The sequence below is a fragment of the Phascolarctos cinereus genome, unplaced genomic scaffold (assembly GCF_003287225.1).
Source record: "Phascolarctos cinereus isolate Bilbo 61053 unplaced genomic scaffold, phaCin_HiC Scaffold_4;HRSCAF=312, whole genome shotgun sequence".
NCBI lineage: Eukaryota > Metazoa > Chordata > Mammalia > Diprotodontia > Phascolarctidae > Phascolarctos > Phascolarctos cinereus.
The window spans coordinates 725,423,999-725,440,542 of NW_027555847.1; the positions used below are offsets into that span (position 1 = coordinate 725,423,999).

At 49.6% G+C, this 16,544-nt stretch overlaps 1 protein-coding gene across 2 annotated transcripts; it reads right to left on the reverse strand.

Moving 5' to 3' along the window:
- Nucleotides 1-3,394: 3,394 nt before the first annotated feature.
- On the reverse strand, nucleotides 3,395-9,325 carry YDJC (YdjC chitooligosaccharide deacetylase homolog). Of its 2 annotated transcripts, none has more exons than XM_020996637.2 (5): nucleotides 9,077-9,319; nucleotides 8,574-8,733; nucleotides 8,383-8,482; nucleotides 8,028-8,205; nucleotides 3,395-7,050 (listed from the first exon to the last, which is right to left on the reverse strand). In XM_020996637.2, exons 1-5 carry the CDS (start codon nucleotides 9,238-9,240, stop codon nucleotides 6,732-6,734), a joined length of 921 nt encoding a protein of 306 aa, XP_020852296.1. In that variant the 5' UTR covers nucleotides 9,241-9,319; the 3' UTR covers nucleotides 3,395-6,731. The 2 variants fall into 2 exon arrangements, with proteins under 2 accessions (XP_020852296.1, XP_078010608.1); XM_078154482.1 differs by having other exon boundaries at nucleotides 6,961-7,050; nucleotides 8,370-8,482; nucleotides 9,077-9,325.
- Between the last annotated feature and the right edge of the window lie 7,219 nt (nucleotides 9,326-16,544).

Below are 16,544 nucleotides of genomic sequence, written 5' to 3' on the forward strand. Positions count from 1 at the left end.
GACACAGAGAGGGCAGCTGAAGAAGACAGTTATGATCTGCTCTTGGGACGCTGGTGACGCCATTAGCAGAGACGGGGACAGAGGGAGAAGGTCGGGCTGCAGGGAACAGAGGGCAGGATTACAGTCGGATAGAGAGCGGGAGAGGGGTTCGAGATTCCCTGAGCCCGCCTGTGACAGATGGGGGTGTGGGGTCCTGCACCACTGTCGGGCCTAGTGCCTTGCTCAATGTCACTGAGCTTTCCCAACCCCCATGTTCTGTATTATAAGAGAGGACCATGTGTGAAGGGGAGGGGAGAGAGAGAAAGAGAGGAGGGAGAAGGAGGGGAGGAGAGAGGAGAGAGAAGGAGGGAGGGAGAGAGGAGAGAGAAGGAGGGAGAGAGGAGAGAGAAGGAGGGAGAAGAGGGAGAGGAGGAGAGAAGGGAAAGAGAGGAGAGAGAGAGAAGGAGGGGGGAGAGTGGAAGATAAGCAGAAATCTAGTTTAAGGGAGTTTCTTGGTGTAGGAAGCGTAATTGTCCTGGACTAGATGCTTTTCCACTTAGACAACTACTTTCCTTTCTATAAGAAAAATAAAACAGACCCTGCCCCTCAGCTTTTACTCATTGTTACATCATCAGGTCCAGTCCTCTTATTTCATAGGTAAAGAAATAGGTCCAGAGAGGGGAGGGCCTTGACAGAGGTCACAGCTAGTAAGTGACAGAGCTGAGATTTCAACTCACATCCTTTAATTTCAAATGCTGTCCTCTTTCCTTGTGTGTCTATGAAATAGACATTTCTGCACCTTAGAAGCTGCCTGTGGTAGATCACAAGAATTGTCCAAAAACTTGTCCTAGGATCAGAGCTCCAGGAGCCTAAAAGTCACCTCTAACTCCCTCATTTTACTCCCAAGGAAACAGGCCCAGAGAGTTTTTGACTTGCTGAATGAAGGTCATATCGCCAGCACAGCGTATGCTCACAGAACCTTCTTTTGCAGCCACCGTTCTGCCAGGACTCCTTTCTGAAATGAAGTAGTTGGGCCAGACTAGGTCCCTTGTGGCTATGAAATTCTGCAGGCCTGGAGTTCATAGCTGGCCGATTGGGGCCAGCACAGCGTTTCAGGGCCACGTGCCATTCTGTGAGTCTCTTCCCCAAGACTTCAATACTGATCAGACCCTGTGCAGCGATGGCGGGGTGCCCTTCTCCAGTGGGATCCCTCTGGTGTGGGATGCCTGAGCTAGGCAGAGGACGGATGGGCCGAGATGAGAAAGTCGCTGTCACTTTGGCCCAGTGGCGTCACTGCAGGGCACACAGATGAGGGTTTCAGCAGAACTTGTGGTGGGGGCAAGAACCTGGAAACCAAGCCAGGGCCATCAAGTTAGGAATGGCTGAAAACCCTGTGGTCTAGTAATAGATAACGTCGATTATTGTGCCCAGAGAAATGGCAGACGTGCAGAGACATTTAAAGACTTTGGTCCGGGGCTGCAGAGGGAAGGAGATGAGAAGGGCTTAATTAGGGACCCCAGGTAACTTACAGGAAGACAGCGCCCAGAGACAGGAGAGCTCTGAGCCATGGAGCGCCCCAGATGTGACTTTGGTAGAGCCGTGAGGAAGCGGCTCCTTCCTCTCAGCAGAGACGTGGCAGAATATGTGACGCATGCTTTGCCAGCCACGGTCAGTGGGTCACTTGGCTCTACTTAATTCTGCTTTCTGGTGGTTGTACAAAGGGAGAGGTCTTTGGGGAGCAGAGCATGACTGTTAAGGTTTGGTTTGATTTTTAAAGCAAGAATAAAACTTTTTTTTAAAGTCAAGCCTAGGAGCTAGAAAGGACAGGATCTATGAGGGGGTGAAGGCTTCTCCCTTTCCATTCCCAGAAAGTTTCTCTGTTAAGATGTAATACATGTTAGAGGTTCTGTGACATCAGGAAAAAAGTTCATGAGCTTTTGAGCTGAAAATAACCCTTTCCTTTTACAGATGAGGAAGCCTATTGAGAGGGGAAGAGACTTCACCACACTTAAGAATTGGGGGGCTTGAGTGCTTTAGTCTCAAATATTTCTGACCAAGAGTCCCTTTCACAGTATCCCCAAGTGCTTAATGACCTCTAAGGAGGGGAGTTTTTTTCTCATGTCACACACCAATCTGCCTCTCCATAACTTCTTGTTATGCCCAGTTGTGTGTCTCCTCTCCCTTCCCCGCCTCCCCACTTCCTTTGGGTCAAACATAACTAGCCTAGTCCCTGTTCTGTAGGCTGGCCTTTGAAATACTTGTGTAGAAGGTGTGCCCAAACACTGCCTGGATCTGTGGTGAAATTCCTTTCATATAAGAGGTATAAAAAGTTGTTGTTTTCCCACTGGTGAGAACTTTGCTTGTCTCCTTGATGAGGTGTGAGTCAGTGTTGGGAGATGTATGGGAAGATGGTCACACAAATGTCACTGGTCATGCTGTGAACTGGTCCAAGCACTCATATCCTTTGACCCAGGAGTCCTACTGGACAGAAACAGTATTCAAATAGCCATGGCAGCATTTTTCTGTGTGTGTGTGAGAGAGCAAAGACCTGCAAACAAAACTGGGGAAAGGGCCCATTGATGGGGGAAGGGCTGAGTACGCCGTGGTCTGTGAACGTAATGGAACGTTTTTGTGCAAAAAGAAAAGATGAAGAACAGAAGGAATCCAGAGAAGGGGGAGAAGACTTGTATGAACTGATGCAGAACCAAAAGAACAATGTGACTGTGACAAATGGTGGTGAAAAGGAGGTTGACCCCTGAGCCCTGCCCCACTGGTGACCTCCCGGGCGCAGGGGGAAGATTTGGGCGGCCATTGTGGACCTTGTCCACGGTCACCATCGATGTGGTCCTTGTTCTTTATTATGAGAGGTGGTTCAGGATGCGGGGCGGGTGGGGGTTGCTGTGAATACTGCAATGACTCATGTAAAGAGGAAGGGCATCAATAAAACATTTTTTTAAAACAGTAAGGTGTGGAATTTCCTTGGCCAGGTCTGCACTCCCCTTGTTCTGAGTGTCCCCAAGTTACCCCAGGCTGACAGCCAGGTTCATTCATCACCAGGTGACACCTAAGCTCTTCTTCGGCCTGTACTTGGAAAGTGGTCAGCACAGAGATCTTGCGGAGGAGCAGACGTAGACTTCTGCTTCATTAGTACCCAGAGCATTGACTGAGCACCTACTGTGTGCTAGGCTTTGGTGATCCAGAACCAAGAAAAGGAACTGTTCATGCCTTTAACGGGAAATGGAAACTAGTATGGGGAAAGAGCTGCCCATATGAGTACATCCAACATCAGGACCCAAGGGCTCCCCCTGCAGGGGGACGCACACCCCTGGTTCAGAGTGCTGTGGCTAACTGTACGTAGCTCGCTATCCTCCACCAATGTGCTCGCCTTTAATAGCCACCCAGAAAATGCAATTAATTCAAAGCAAAGCCATTTAAGGAGAGGCATTCTGAGATAAGTAGCAACCAAATGTCTCCCTAAACCAGCCAGTGTGTCTCCAATAAGTGCATCATCCGTGAGAAGAGCAGGCATATAAGGACCCTACGTGGCCGGAGCGCACACGTGTAGGAAAACTGCCCATTGGGCCCATGTTGGAGGGTCTTGCCCAGGGAACACGTCTCCGGGCATAGAAAGAGGCTCATCTCCTGCGTCTGGAGGTTTGCTGCCCTTTTCCTCCGTATGTTGTCGACTTCCAGACACTGCTTTTCTGGCCCTGTGAGCTCCACTGAATGCTGCTGTCTGGGTAGGGGAGCTTTGCCGTCTCCCACTTCCAGCCTGGCTGAAATCCTTGACCGGCCCTTTCTCAAATACTACCACGCCTTCCTAGCAGAAAGCCCAGATGTGCAGGCCTTTCCCAGCTCCGAGAAGGCCGAAGAGCCTTGCCCGAGTTCGTCTGGGACTGGCCACTAAGCTTACCCTGCCTTGGTCCCTCAGTCTCGGCTGCTGAAGACTCTTAGCTTCCCTAGCAGGAGATCCTCAGCCCCAGGGGACATGCTTTAGAACAATTAGAGACTTCTCAAGCCCAGACTATAAACCAAGTATATCAAATACATCTAGGGTTCAGATTTGCTCAGTTTTCAAATACCAAGTCTTTTATTCTCTCATGTAAGTGGGGAGAAAATCACAGAGAAAAGGTAAGGCCTGGGACAGCTAGGTGGTGGAGTGGATAGAGCACCAGCCTTGGAGTCAGGAGCACCTGAGTTCAAATCCAGCCTCAGACCAAACACTTGACACTTAACTAGCTGTGTGACCCTGGGCAAGTCGCTTAACCCTAATTGCCTAAAACCAAAAAGAAAAAGAAAAAAGAAAAGGTAAGGCCACCTGGAACCAGATTCCTGTCCTTTTCATAGATGCTGTCCCCAAGTTTTGGGGCCACTGGTTCATAAAATAAACACAAAGTAATGTTCTGTGACTTGGTCTCTTGAGTAGTTTTTACTACCCCCCCTCTTCCAGCAGTGAGGACCCTGGGCATATGTCAGAGTGCAGCCTGTAATGGTATCACTAGAGGAATATTGGGACTCTGACTTAGCAGTGCTTCTACTTGGTATGCCTCTGGGAGGTGCCGAGTATAGTATCCTTTCATCTGACCACCCCTTCATTGCCTGCCGAAGGCTCTACTCAGACTGGTTTCTATGGACAGACCTCTAAAAATGTGGACGTCCACAGGATCATAAGGGGACACAAGGAGAGGTATTGCTGGGGAGCCCCTATGAGGTCTTCGAAGGCTATAGCCTTGAAAGATACCGACTTGCAAATAACTTGGTAAGAGAAGGCCATCAGAGTGTTCAGATGAGGAACATGGGTTCTCCAAGACTTGAGGTCAGTAAACCTCAGGGCTTCTTTATTAGTCTCTGGAAGCAATTATTAATAGCTTATTACAGACTAAATCTGGAATCATTTGGCTTCTTCCAATGCAGTGTATCCCCCAAAACTTAGCTGAAGGGACCAGACTCTGCATTTTCTAAAGGTTGACCTACACTTGTGTCTTGGATGAGGGCCTCTGCCATCATGGTGGCCTCATCTAGCCCAGTCAACAGCACATTATCAATATGGCAGCAGACATCTTTGCCTTCATGACGTGGGACCACATGAAGGGATAATGAACTCAGGGCTTCTCCCTTCCCCTCCCCTCACTCCCAAGTAGGTTAGGCTAGCTTTTTCTGAAATGGCCCTCACGGTTAGCTGAGATTCTTGATGTGGCTTTCTGGTTCCCCAGGTGTAGAAATCCACAAGCTGGATCTGCTGCTTGACCGAAAGACTGGCTTGTGGACAACCCAGGTAGGGAGCTGCCCACCCCAGCATCAACGTCCTTACCTTGCTACGGACTGAGAAAATCGCTTTTTGTTAACTCTCAGGTTTTCTGGGAGTGGTTCATTTCTTTCCCCCCAGGGAGCAGCATTCGGCCCTCTGGGCCAGTCTCTTTGAAAAATGTCACCCCCTTCCTTACTGTCCTCCATCAGGCTTGTTGAGAGTTCATCTTTCTAGGGCCGAGCGTGCAGAAGCCTCTCTTTTGATCGTTGTACAGACTACACCCAAATGAATGCAGCCGCCTTTCTAAGAACAAACCCTCCCCAGCCATTGGCTGAGGAGGAAGTTCTCCCAGCAGCCGGAACTCTGCCACTAACGCTGCTCAGAATCTCCTCCATTAGACCACACCCTCGTTAGTCACGATTCTAAGGATTCACAAGCCTGCTGTTTAAAATTTCCTTGTAGCTGCCCCAGTACCGTGGCTGAGAGAGTTCCCCAGTGGAGGAAGTCACCCCTGCTCCATATTTTCATCTCTCATAGCACTAGTCGTGGCAGGATTTAGCTCATTCTCCAAAGAAACCTACGGGTCAGAGATCAGACTGCAGTCATCTGCAGTCATCAGGCCCTGCCTTCACGGCCAGGCCCGCTTCCAGATGGTTGATGATGAAGCAGCATTCTCCCCACCCACTGACAGATGACATGCAGGGCACAGAATGAGATACAGTTTGGGGAATGGCACATGGGCACATTTGTTCTGATTGAATTTGCATTTTTGTTACAAAGATTTGGGGGTTTTCCCCCCTTATGAGAAAGAGTGAAAGAGTAGATTTTTGTTGATTCAAAAAATGTTATTTTAAAAAATACAATCCATTCTCTATTCAGCTGCCAAGATGATCTTCCTAAAGTGCAGAATGACCATGTCAGCACACCCCTCCCCCAAACTCCATAGCGACTTATCAACTCCAGGATCAAATATCAGATCCTGTCCTTCAAAGCCCTTCCATACGCAGGCTCCCTCTCTGAGCCCATTGCTTTCTTAGCACACAGGGAAGGGCAGAACACTTATTGAGTGCCTACTGTATGCCAGGCTCTTTACAAATATTATCTCATTTGATCTTCACAACAACCCTGGGAGGTAGTTGCTGTTATCGCCATTTTGCTGTCGAAACTGAGGCAGACTGGTGAAACAGCTAGTCACTGTCAGAGCCAAGACTCAAATCGAGGCATTTGAAGTCCAAGTCTGTCTCTCCCTCCTGCCCCCAATGGCTCACGGAGATATGGCGGATCTAGAGCTAGAAGGAGCCTTCGAGGTCTTCCGGGGTGAGGACCTTGAGGCCCAAGCCAGGCTGCCCGTCAGAGGGAGATGAGAGGGAGACTGAGCCCTTCCTTTCACAGCCAAGGGAACAGAAGTGACTTGTCCAGATCTCCCATTGGACAAGTGATGGAGACAGGGGAGAAGTGCAGGCTCTTGCTGGCTTGGATGGAGGGCATGGCCTCCTCCCCAGCCTCATAAGTCCTCTAAGGCACACAGTTTGATGCTTCTCTGCCGGTAGGAGTTGTGGAGGGCGGGGTCCAGCAGGGTTTGCAGCTCATGCAGCCGCTCCCAGGACTGGGAGAAGGCGTCAGGCCCCTCCCCACAGCCACTGGTAGGTGAGACACTGGGGTACCCAGGGTGGGTCATGAGCTCCACGGTGACAGCTCGGCCTCCCTGCAAGATCTCCTCCCGGCTCAGGACGCTCTCCACGGCCCGCTCAATGGCAGCCTCAATTCTGCTCACAGACATGTCCTTGCCCATGGTGCTTAAGCCTATGAATGCGTCAGGCCACCTGTGGAGAGAGAGGCTGTGTCCCTGGGGGTGGGGGGTGGAAGGTAACAGAGACCATTCTCAGCCAACCCTCACTTGGACAGCAGTCCCCTAACATCCCTGACAAGTGAACATCCAACCTTTGCTTGCAGACCACTGGTGAGGGGGGCTCACCCCCACCTCATTGCTAGGACATCTTTCCTTAAATTGTACCAAAATCTGTCCCAGTGACTTCTGATCCATGGTTCTGGCCTCTTCCGTGTGGTGGCCCTTTGTGTCCCCCAAACCTCCTCTAGGTTAACCGCAGTTTTTCAACTGCTCCTTGGACAATGATGAGGTCTCTAGGCCCTCCACCACCCTGGCCATTTCCTTCTCCAGCTCATTTGACAGATGAGGAACTGAGGCAAACTGGGTGAAGTGACTTGCCCAGGGTCACACCCTGAGGCCAGATTTGAACTCAGGAAGATGATTCTTTCCAATTCTGGGCCAGAAACCTTACCAACTGTGCTACCTAGGGGCCTTGGGAGATGGGTCCAAAGACAAAGGCAGCTGTTGAGGTATGTACTTAAGGTGATGTGGGATGCCCACCCTCAGATCCGGGGCAGACTGGTGGGTTCCAGAAGACCCTTCCTGGAGCTCAGTCAGGACCCAGCATTTCCACTCCTTGGTCCTACCCTGCTCTTTCCTTGGAGAGGTCACAGCTGGCCTCCTGCTCCATCCAGGGTGGGAGACTGCTACGACTGGAGGGAACCTTAGAGACCCTTCTGTCCATCTCTTTGAACTTACAAGAAGGGACAGGGGCTTCCCCAGGTCACTCAGTAGGCACATAGGCAGCAGAACCCAGGAATTGCAAATCAGTGGCCGTCCCAATCCTGATGCTTCTCCGGTATCTGTGCGGTTGAGGAAACTGAGGCTGCCAGGACCCACATGCCAGGGGCTGCCGGCCAGGTGGCGGTGTGTGTGTGTGTGGGGGGGGTGTCAGACTCCCAGGGACCTTACCGAAGGCCTAGCTCCTTGAATTCCTCCTTAGCGGCCTGGGCATCCTCCTCCACTGCCAAGGCGAAGGTCCGAAGCTGGGGCTCCAGCCAGTCGCAGCGGCGCAGGCCGGCCTCCACCGGCACCCGGGTGTACCGGACCCCGTGCTCCCGCAGCACCCCCGCAAACACCTGGCGCACACCTGGGGATGGGACGGGTCAGCTGGAGCCCCGCCTCTGCTCTAACCGGGAAAGGGGGGCGCTGCGGGAGCCGAGCTGGCCTGGGGGTCCCACCCAGATCCAAAATCCCCAGCAGCCCAGGGCTGGGAAAGCCCCAGGCCCACACGCTTCTGCCCAGTAACCTCACCTGGGACCCCTACCTGGGAGCACGTGCACGTGCTGGTGGCCGTCCACGTGGGTGGGCTCCTGGCCCAGCAGGTCCTGGAAGCGGCTGAGCTGCGCGCGTAGTTCCTCCCGCACCTGCGGCCGAGCGGGGAGCCGGGTTGGGGAGGGGCCTCCTTTCTCCTCTCCCCTCCCCCCTCTTCCTTCCCCCCTCGGGTGGAGGCCTTACCTCGGGTAACATTACCCGGCCCTCGGCCAGCGCCTTGCGGAAGCCCATCTTGCCCAAGAAGAAGCCACCGGGGCCGATCAGGGAGGCCCTGGAGCCCAGGCTGGGGCTCACGGGCCGCCCCTCGCTCAGGTTGGCGTGAAGGCCGGCCGGAATGCCATGCCTGCAAGGATCGAGACGCTCAAGGAACCCCGAGCCTGCCCCCTGTCCAGCCCCGCCCTGGCCCTGACGCGTCCCTTTCCCCGGCTCCTCCCTTTGTCTCCAGCCCCGGTCTGGATACCCGGGTCCACCCTATCTCCGGGCCCTCCTCACCCCCCTGCCAAAGCCAGACACCTAGGCCCTCCGCCATTCCCCCTCGCCCCCACCCAGGGCCGGACACCTGGGTCCCCAGCCATCCCCCCCTTGCCCCCGCCCGGGGCCGGACACCTGGGTCCCCGCCCCCGTCTCCTCCCTCCCCCTTCCGGTCCAGACTCCGTCCAAATTCTGGCCGTTCCCCCCACTCCCACCTGCGGGCTAGCTGGGCCGCGGTGTCCGCAGACGCGCCATTGACCAGGAGGGAGACCCCGGTCAGCGCCCCCGCCAGGAAGGCCTCCACAAGGCCCTGATCGCGCAGCGGACAGTAGCCGAAGTCATCTCCGGTGACGATGAGCCGCACGCGGGGCTCGTTCATGGCAGGCTGACGGGAGGGACTGGGTTGGCCAGGGCCGACCGGACGGCCAGAGTACCGGGGGGGGGGGGGCGGGCGGGCAACGAAGGTCTGTCTGAGGCAGGGGCCGGAAACGGTCTCCTGGGCTCGGGGGAGGAAAGAGGCCAGATTGAGGCGGAGCCGGGAGGATGCGGGGCGGGGCCGGGCGAGGTGGAGCAGGGCCAAGGTGGGAGCGGGAGGAGGCCCGCCCTGACTGGGGACATGGTGGATTGATCTTGAGACAAAGGAGATACCGGCACAGAACTGTCCAGCATGGCATGCCCACCTCAGAGAAGGTGCTATGCTCTATGAGCAAAACAAAATTGGAGCTCAAAAGAAATTCGAGATGCACAAATTTAGAGAACCCACCCCAAATGTTCACATGGACTATTTGTGCCGACTGTGGCAGAGCATTCCAAGCTCCTATTGGTCTGATCAGCCGACTTGACGCTGGCAAGTGTTATCATTTGGGTCCTGTTCAAGAATGAAGGACAACCACCACCCACTAATAATAATTATACCGGGTAATGATAGCATTCAGATAGTGCTTTATTGAAGGTTGCAAAGTGCTTTGTGCATATTATATCCCTTGCTCCTCACAACAAGCCCGGGAAGTAGATGTTATTATTATCCCCATTTTACAGATGAGGAAACTGAGGTTACTAGAGGTGAAATGAGATGCCCAAGGCCACACAGCTAATAAGTAAATCCTGAGGGAGGATTTGAACTCAGGTTTTCCTACCTATAAGTCCAGCATTCTATCCACTGCCCCACCCAGCTGCTAGAAAACCTAGGGTGGAACCTAGCTCAGACATTTCTTGTTCACCGTTGCCTCAATTTCCCTATCTGTAAAATGCAAGGTTGTGAGAAAAACACTTATAGAATGATAGAAATGAGAGTTATTATTTGTTCAAATTAAGTAGTGTGCTTGATGGGGTAGAGGCATACAAAGGTAAATAAGACATTGTCCTGAAGCAGACAATTTAGTGGTAGGGCTATAGTTTATGGTGTGACAGAGAGAGCACCACCCATGGATCAGAAGACCAGGGTCCAAATACTGCCCACCACATTCACCAGCTCACCTTGGCAGGGTTAAACCAAGTACCTGCTTAAAGACCTCCACCAAGGAATGAGAGTAAAGATTATTTCTCTCTTACATTAATAATTATTGAGGAGATCCAGGATTTTTTATCTTATTTCCTCATTCAGAAATCAGCCTTGAGGAATAAGCAAGAGGAGAGGAAGGATAGGCAGCTTTTTCTAGGAGTTTGGTTGACAAAGGAAAGAGAAATATAGGACAATAGGTAGAGGGTAGAGGAAGATGAGGATAACAAAATGGGAGAAGGGAGGCTGGGGACAGTTTTCTCCTAAATGGCTGGTGATAGATAGGTAAGGGAGTAGGGAGAGATGCAAGAAAATTCATAGGGGAAGCAATGGGTGGAAGATGAGAAGAATCTTCAAGGGTTGTTGCAAAGGGAGTTGGGCAGCTCCTGGGGCTGCTTCTTGACCAGGGAGCTGATAGAGAGGTGTGGGGGAGCATCATTCCCTAGCCAGCCAGCAGATGGCCTTGGCGGTGGCCATACCTGAGTCTGCCGGGTAGAAATATGTCTGCTCCTTCTCTAGAATGACTGGCATATTTATTGTCTCCCTCGTTAGAATGTAAACTCCTTAAGAGCAGGCAGTAGGCTTGCTTAACCTTCTGTACCTGTTGTGTATAGGCTTGAGGTAGTACTGAAAGGGGAAAAGCCCTCCCTTTCTCTGGCTCCCACCCTTGGAATGGGGGCATTGCCAGCCAAGTCCAGCCATATTCTTTCTCTTTCAATCAGGCAGTTCCTTCTGTGTAGTTGCCAACATGGACTCTGTCCCTGAATGGTGCTTCTTCTGGACATGAGTTACAAGACGAAGGGAAGGGTAAATGAAAGGTCATGTGACCTGACAGCCTAGCTATGTTCCAGACAGAAAATTTAATGCTCTGATTCATTTTAGCCTAAGGGGCAGAAGGGAAGCCTTGGGTCCATTTTATATTTTCAGGGAAATTTATCAAAAGTCAATAAATCCAAATCATATGATCATCTCCCCCTTTTAGTTCAGAATCCCCAGCTGGGAGAAAGCTTGGCATTTTAGGGGAACAGGACTGCAACCCCTGCTGATTTTCTTTGTCTCTGTATACCACTAGCCAAACACTGTTCCTTCTGTCTGTACCTCCCCACCCTGTTCTCAAACAGGGCAACATACACAGCAAGAGAAGTTAGAATGTTCAGATTTATCTGGCCAGCAAAGGAAGTAAAAATTATTTCAACTGAAGTGAGAAAAGTAGCTTTAGAGAACAGAATGAACTTTTGAATCATCTGCTCTTCTCAGGCAGAGGTGATAGAGGGAAAGGTGGACCATAGTTCACAGTCAGCTTGCCTATTCTCTCTTACGGGGATAGATGCAATGCCCCAGTGGGGCTGGGGCAGTGGCTCAACAGGTAGATGTCTCTGTTTCTGACTCTGTCTCTGTCTTTCTCTCTCTCTCTCTCTGTGTCTCTCCCCCTCTCCCTCTTTCTCTCTCTCTCCTCTTTGTTTCTTCTCTGTGTGTGTGTGTGTCTCTGTTGCTATCTCTCTCTCTGCCTCTGTCTGTCTCTGCCTCTGTCTCTGTCTTTATCTCTCTGTCTCTGTCTTTCTGTCTGTGTCTCTCCTTCTCCCTGTCTCCTCTCTGTCTGTCTGTCTCTCTCTGTGTCTCTGTCTCAGTCTCTATTTCTCTCTGCCACTCCATCTCCTTGCTGGCTCTCAGACTCACCGGACACAACCAGCCACCCCTATCACTGCAGTGGGATTCAAAGGCTCCCTGTGGGAAGGAACTCCCCCACTGCTCACTGTCTCTGCTAAGCGCTCTCAGCTGCTTCTTACTGCTTTATCCTTGCCAGCTGAGGAAGAATCCAGGCTGTCTGTGAATTTCCCAGAACTCCTGGGAAACTCTCTGCCTGCAAAGCTCTGTCTCTCAAGGTCCCTCTCATTCATATCCCACAGCCTGACACATATGGCAAGCACCTAATACATGCTTGTTGACTGATTAGATATTTAAAATTTCTGTGTTGTTATAAAAAAAATGACAACACACTCTTAATTTTATTTGAATAAATCATGAACTAAGTTATTTGTGTAGATGGTTTTCGTAAGGTGTGAGGAGATGTGCTATGGCTATATAAAATTTGGAAACCAGGGCTCACTCTGAAAGTCCCTGCAGCCTTCTCCCTCTGAAAGAACCCTCCACCTGTGGCCCCTTCCTCTGATTGGTCAGCTCCTCCCAGAACCTCCATTTGAAGGAAGGGCCCAGGCCAGCCACGGTCACGCTTTCATTCCTTTCTGTCTCTGCTCCTCACTCTTCAGATTGCCATCCCCATCACTCGCACCCCTTTATAGCTTTCTTTTGTAAGGAACATATTGTTGTATATATTATTTTGTTATATTGTATATGTTGTATATATTATTTTATTAGAAATATATTCTTTTATAAGAAATATATATATATATATATTATCCCATTAGAATGTAAGATTTGAAAAAAGGAAAAAGACCTATTTCTACAAAAATATTTATAGCAGCTCTTTTTGTGGTGGCAAAGAATTGGAAATGGAGGGGATGCCCATCAATAGGGGAATGGCTGGACAAGTTGTGGTATATGAATGTACTGGAATACTATTGTGCTATGAGAAATGATGAGTAGGTGGACTTCAGAAAAACCTGGAAAGACTTAAGTGAACTGATGCTGAGTGAAATGAGCAGAACCAGGAGAACGTTGTACACAGTAACAGCCATACTGTAAGATCATCAACTGATTGACTTAGCTCTTCTCAGCAACACAATCGAAGGAAATTCCAAAAGACTCATGATGGAAAATGCTCTCCACCTCCAGAGAAAGAACTGATGGAGTCTGGGTGCATACCAAATATAGGATTTTTTACTTTATTTTTCTTGTTTTTTGTGGGATTTTTTGTGGGTCTGTTTTCTTTCTCAACATGGCTAATATGGAAATATGTTTTGCATGACTGCACATTATATAATCTATATCAAATTGCTTACCTTCTCAAGGAGTGGGGGTTGGAAGGGAGAGAATTTGAAACTCAAAAAAATTTTTTGAAGAATTTTTTTATGAATTAATTTATTTTGATTTATTGACAATCACTTTCATAAGCTTTTGAGTTTTAAATTTTTCTCCCCCTCCCTCCACACCTCCCTCCCCAAGATGGCACACAATCTGATATAAGCTCTACATATACATTCCTATTGAACATATTTTCACATTAGTGATGTTGTAAGAATTAGAATCAATAGAAGGAACCACCAGAAAGAGGAAACAAGACACAACAGAAGAAAAAAAACGGCAAATAGTATGCTTCGATCTGCATTCAAACTCCGTAGTTCTTTCTTTGGATGTGGATAGCATTTTCCATCAAGAGGCCTTTCGAGAGGTCTTACATCCTTGTATTGCTGAGAAGGGTTAAGTCTGTCGATATTAGTCATCCCACAGCGTGGCTGTTACTGTGTGCAACGTTCTCCTGGTTCTGCTCACTTCACTCAGCATCAGATCATACAAGTCTTTCCAAGAAACTCAAAATTTTTTTAAATGAATGTTAAAAATTGTTTTTAATTAGAAATTTTAATTAGAAAAAAGTAAAAGCTGAACAACTTTTTAAAAATAATGTAAGATTCATAAGATCAGAAGATGCTATTTGTGTCCCTCATTCTTAGCACGGTGCCTGCCACCGAGGAAGCGCTTAACAAACATTTGTCGGTTTATTGACTCAGCTGGCTGACTCCTCCATCGTCCCTCCACCTTCCCACAAGCGGCAATATCCCCTCTGGCCACTAGATGGAAGTCAAAACCTGCGTTTGTCCCCAAAAAAATGTCCGGCCTCACCTTTCTTCGCCTTTCGCTTTTCAGGTGAAAGTGACTGCTCACTCCCTGCTTTCCTGCTTCTGCTACCCTAGTTCCAACCTAGCGGGTAAAAGTATTAAAACGGAGGGCAGCTAGGTGGCGCTGCAGTGGATAGAGCACCGGCCCTGGAGTCGAGAAGACCTGAGTTCAAATCCAGCCTCAGACAATTACTAGCTGTGTGACCCTGGGCAAGTCACTTAACCACATTGCCTAGCTGGAAGGAAGGGAGGAAGGAAGGAAGGAAGGAAGGAAGGAAGGAAGGAAGGAAGGAAGGAAGGAAGGAAGGAAGGAAGAGAGAAAGAGAGAGAGAGAAAGAAAGAAAGAAAGAAAGAAAGAAAGAAAGAAAGAAAGAAAGAAAGAAAGAAAGAAAGAAAGAAAGAAAGAAAGAAAGAAAGAAAGAAAGAAAGAAAGAAAGAAAGAAAGAAAGAGAAAGAAAGAGATGGTTGAACTAGACAGCCTCTCAGGTCCCTTGCAGCTCTAAATCTGTGAACCTCCCACTTTTCCTTGGTTTTCCAGACACTTCTCTTTCCTGTCCTCATCTCTTGTGAGCCCCAATCTTCAACTGCCAAAGACCTCATGACCACAGCCATCCAGATGACCTTTAGCAAACTCAGCATGTCCAAAACAGAGCTCATTCTCTTTTCCCCAAAACAGGGGTTCTGAGATCAGTGACGCTTCATAAAAGATGGATCGTTGTATGTCACTGATACTGTTTTCCTTTGCAATCCTATATATTTTGTTTTATGCATTTAAGAACATGGTTCTGACGGATCCGTCCACAGGTTCCTCCAAAGAGGTGCATGACACAACAAAACGCAAAACCTGTCCCTAAATTGTCCCTATTTTCTTCAAGGGCAGGACCCTGCTTCTGGCCACCCAGGTTCACCAGCTCAGTGTTATCCTTGTCTCTTCTCCCCTCCCCTCCTAGATCCAATCACTCACCAAGTCTTGGGACTTACGTGACATCTGTGCCCTTCTCTGCTCACACAGTCGCCACCCCAATTCACCCCCCTGTCCCTTCTCTGGACCATCGCAATACCTTCTTAAGCAGAGTGCCCTGCCTAAGATGTCCTCCACATGGAACCTCGGGCTGGCCCTGGGCTATTTGACATTGTTGCCAATGATCTGGGGAGAAGCACAGACGACCTGCTGATCAAATGTCCGGATGGCAGAAGGCCTAAGTGATGGCTTCCAAGCATCCTGGGTGCCAAGGTCAATATTCCAAAGAATCTTGGCAGGCCCAAGCATTGGCCTGAGAGGGCTACAATTCGATGCAAAGTCATACACTTGGGTACAAAAAAAAATCAATAGTCACAAGGACGAGATAAGGGAGGCCAGGTTAGCAAGTGTCTTTCAGGCCACTAAAGTAAGTCATAGGGTGATATGGTGGACAAAAAAGAAGAAAACAGTTCTTTATTACACACCGACCATGTGGCAGGTACTGTGCTTGGCCCTTTAAAAATATTATGTCATTCAATTTTCACAACACTGTGAGGTAGGTCCCCATTTTACAGTTGAGGAGACTGAGGCAAACAGAAGTTTAAGTGACTTTGTCAGGGGCACACAGCTAGTAAGCGTCTGAGGTGGGATTTGAATCCAAGCCCTATCCATTGTGCTCTATCCACTGCACCACCTGGCTGTCTCTACTGCCCTGAGAGCTAATGTGGTCTTGGGCTCTGTTGAGAAGCATAGCTCCCAGACAGGAGAGGGGGAGAGTTCCACTGTCCTCTGCACTATTTCGATCACTCCCAGAGTATCGTGCTCACTTCTGGGTAGGCACCACATGTTAGGAGAGATGTGGATAAGGACATACAGAGAGAGAAGGGCAAATGGTTTTGTGAAGGGTCTCGTGGAATGATGAGATCAGGAACCTTCAAGGTTATGTCCAAAAGCCTCTCTTTTTATAGACCGGAAAACTGAGCCAACAGAGTGGAGAGATCAGACTAGATTCACTCAGACATCCAGGGTCAGAGGCACTTGTGGACCTAGATTTCCCTCCATCAGGGGCCGCTAGGTGGTGCCATACTGCACAGAACACTGGGCTTGGAATCGGGAAGACTCATCTTCCCACGTTCAAATCCGGCCTCACACTTACTAGCTGGGTGACCCTAGGCAAGTCACATCACTCTACTTGCCTCAGTTTGCTCATCTGTAAAGTGGCAAACTGCCCCAGTATCTTTGCCAAGAAAATCCCAAATGGGATCACAAAGAGTCAGACACATCAGAAATGCCAGCGACAGTATAGGTTCTAACACTTACTTAGCTGTTTGAAAAAATGATAGGTGGTGCGGTGGCCCTGAAGTCAGGAGGACCTGAGTTCAAATCCGACCTCAGATCAAACGCTTGACACTTACTAGTTGTGTGACCCT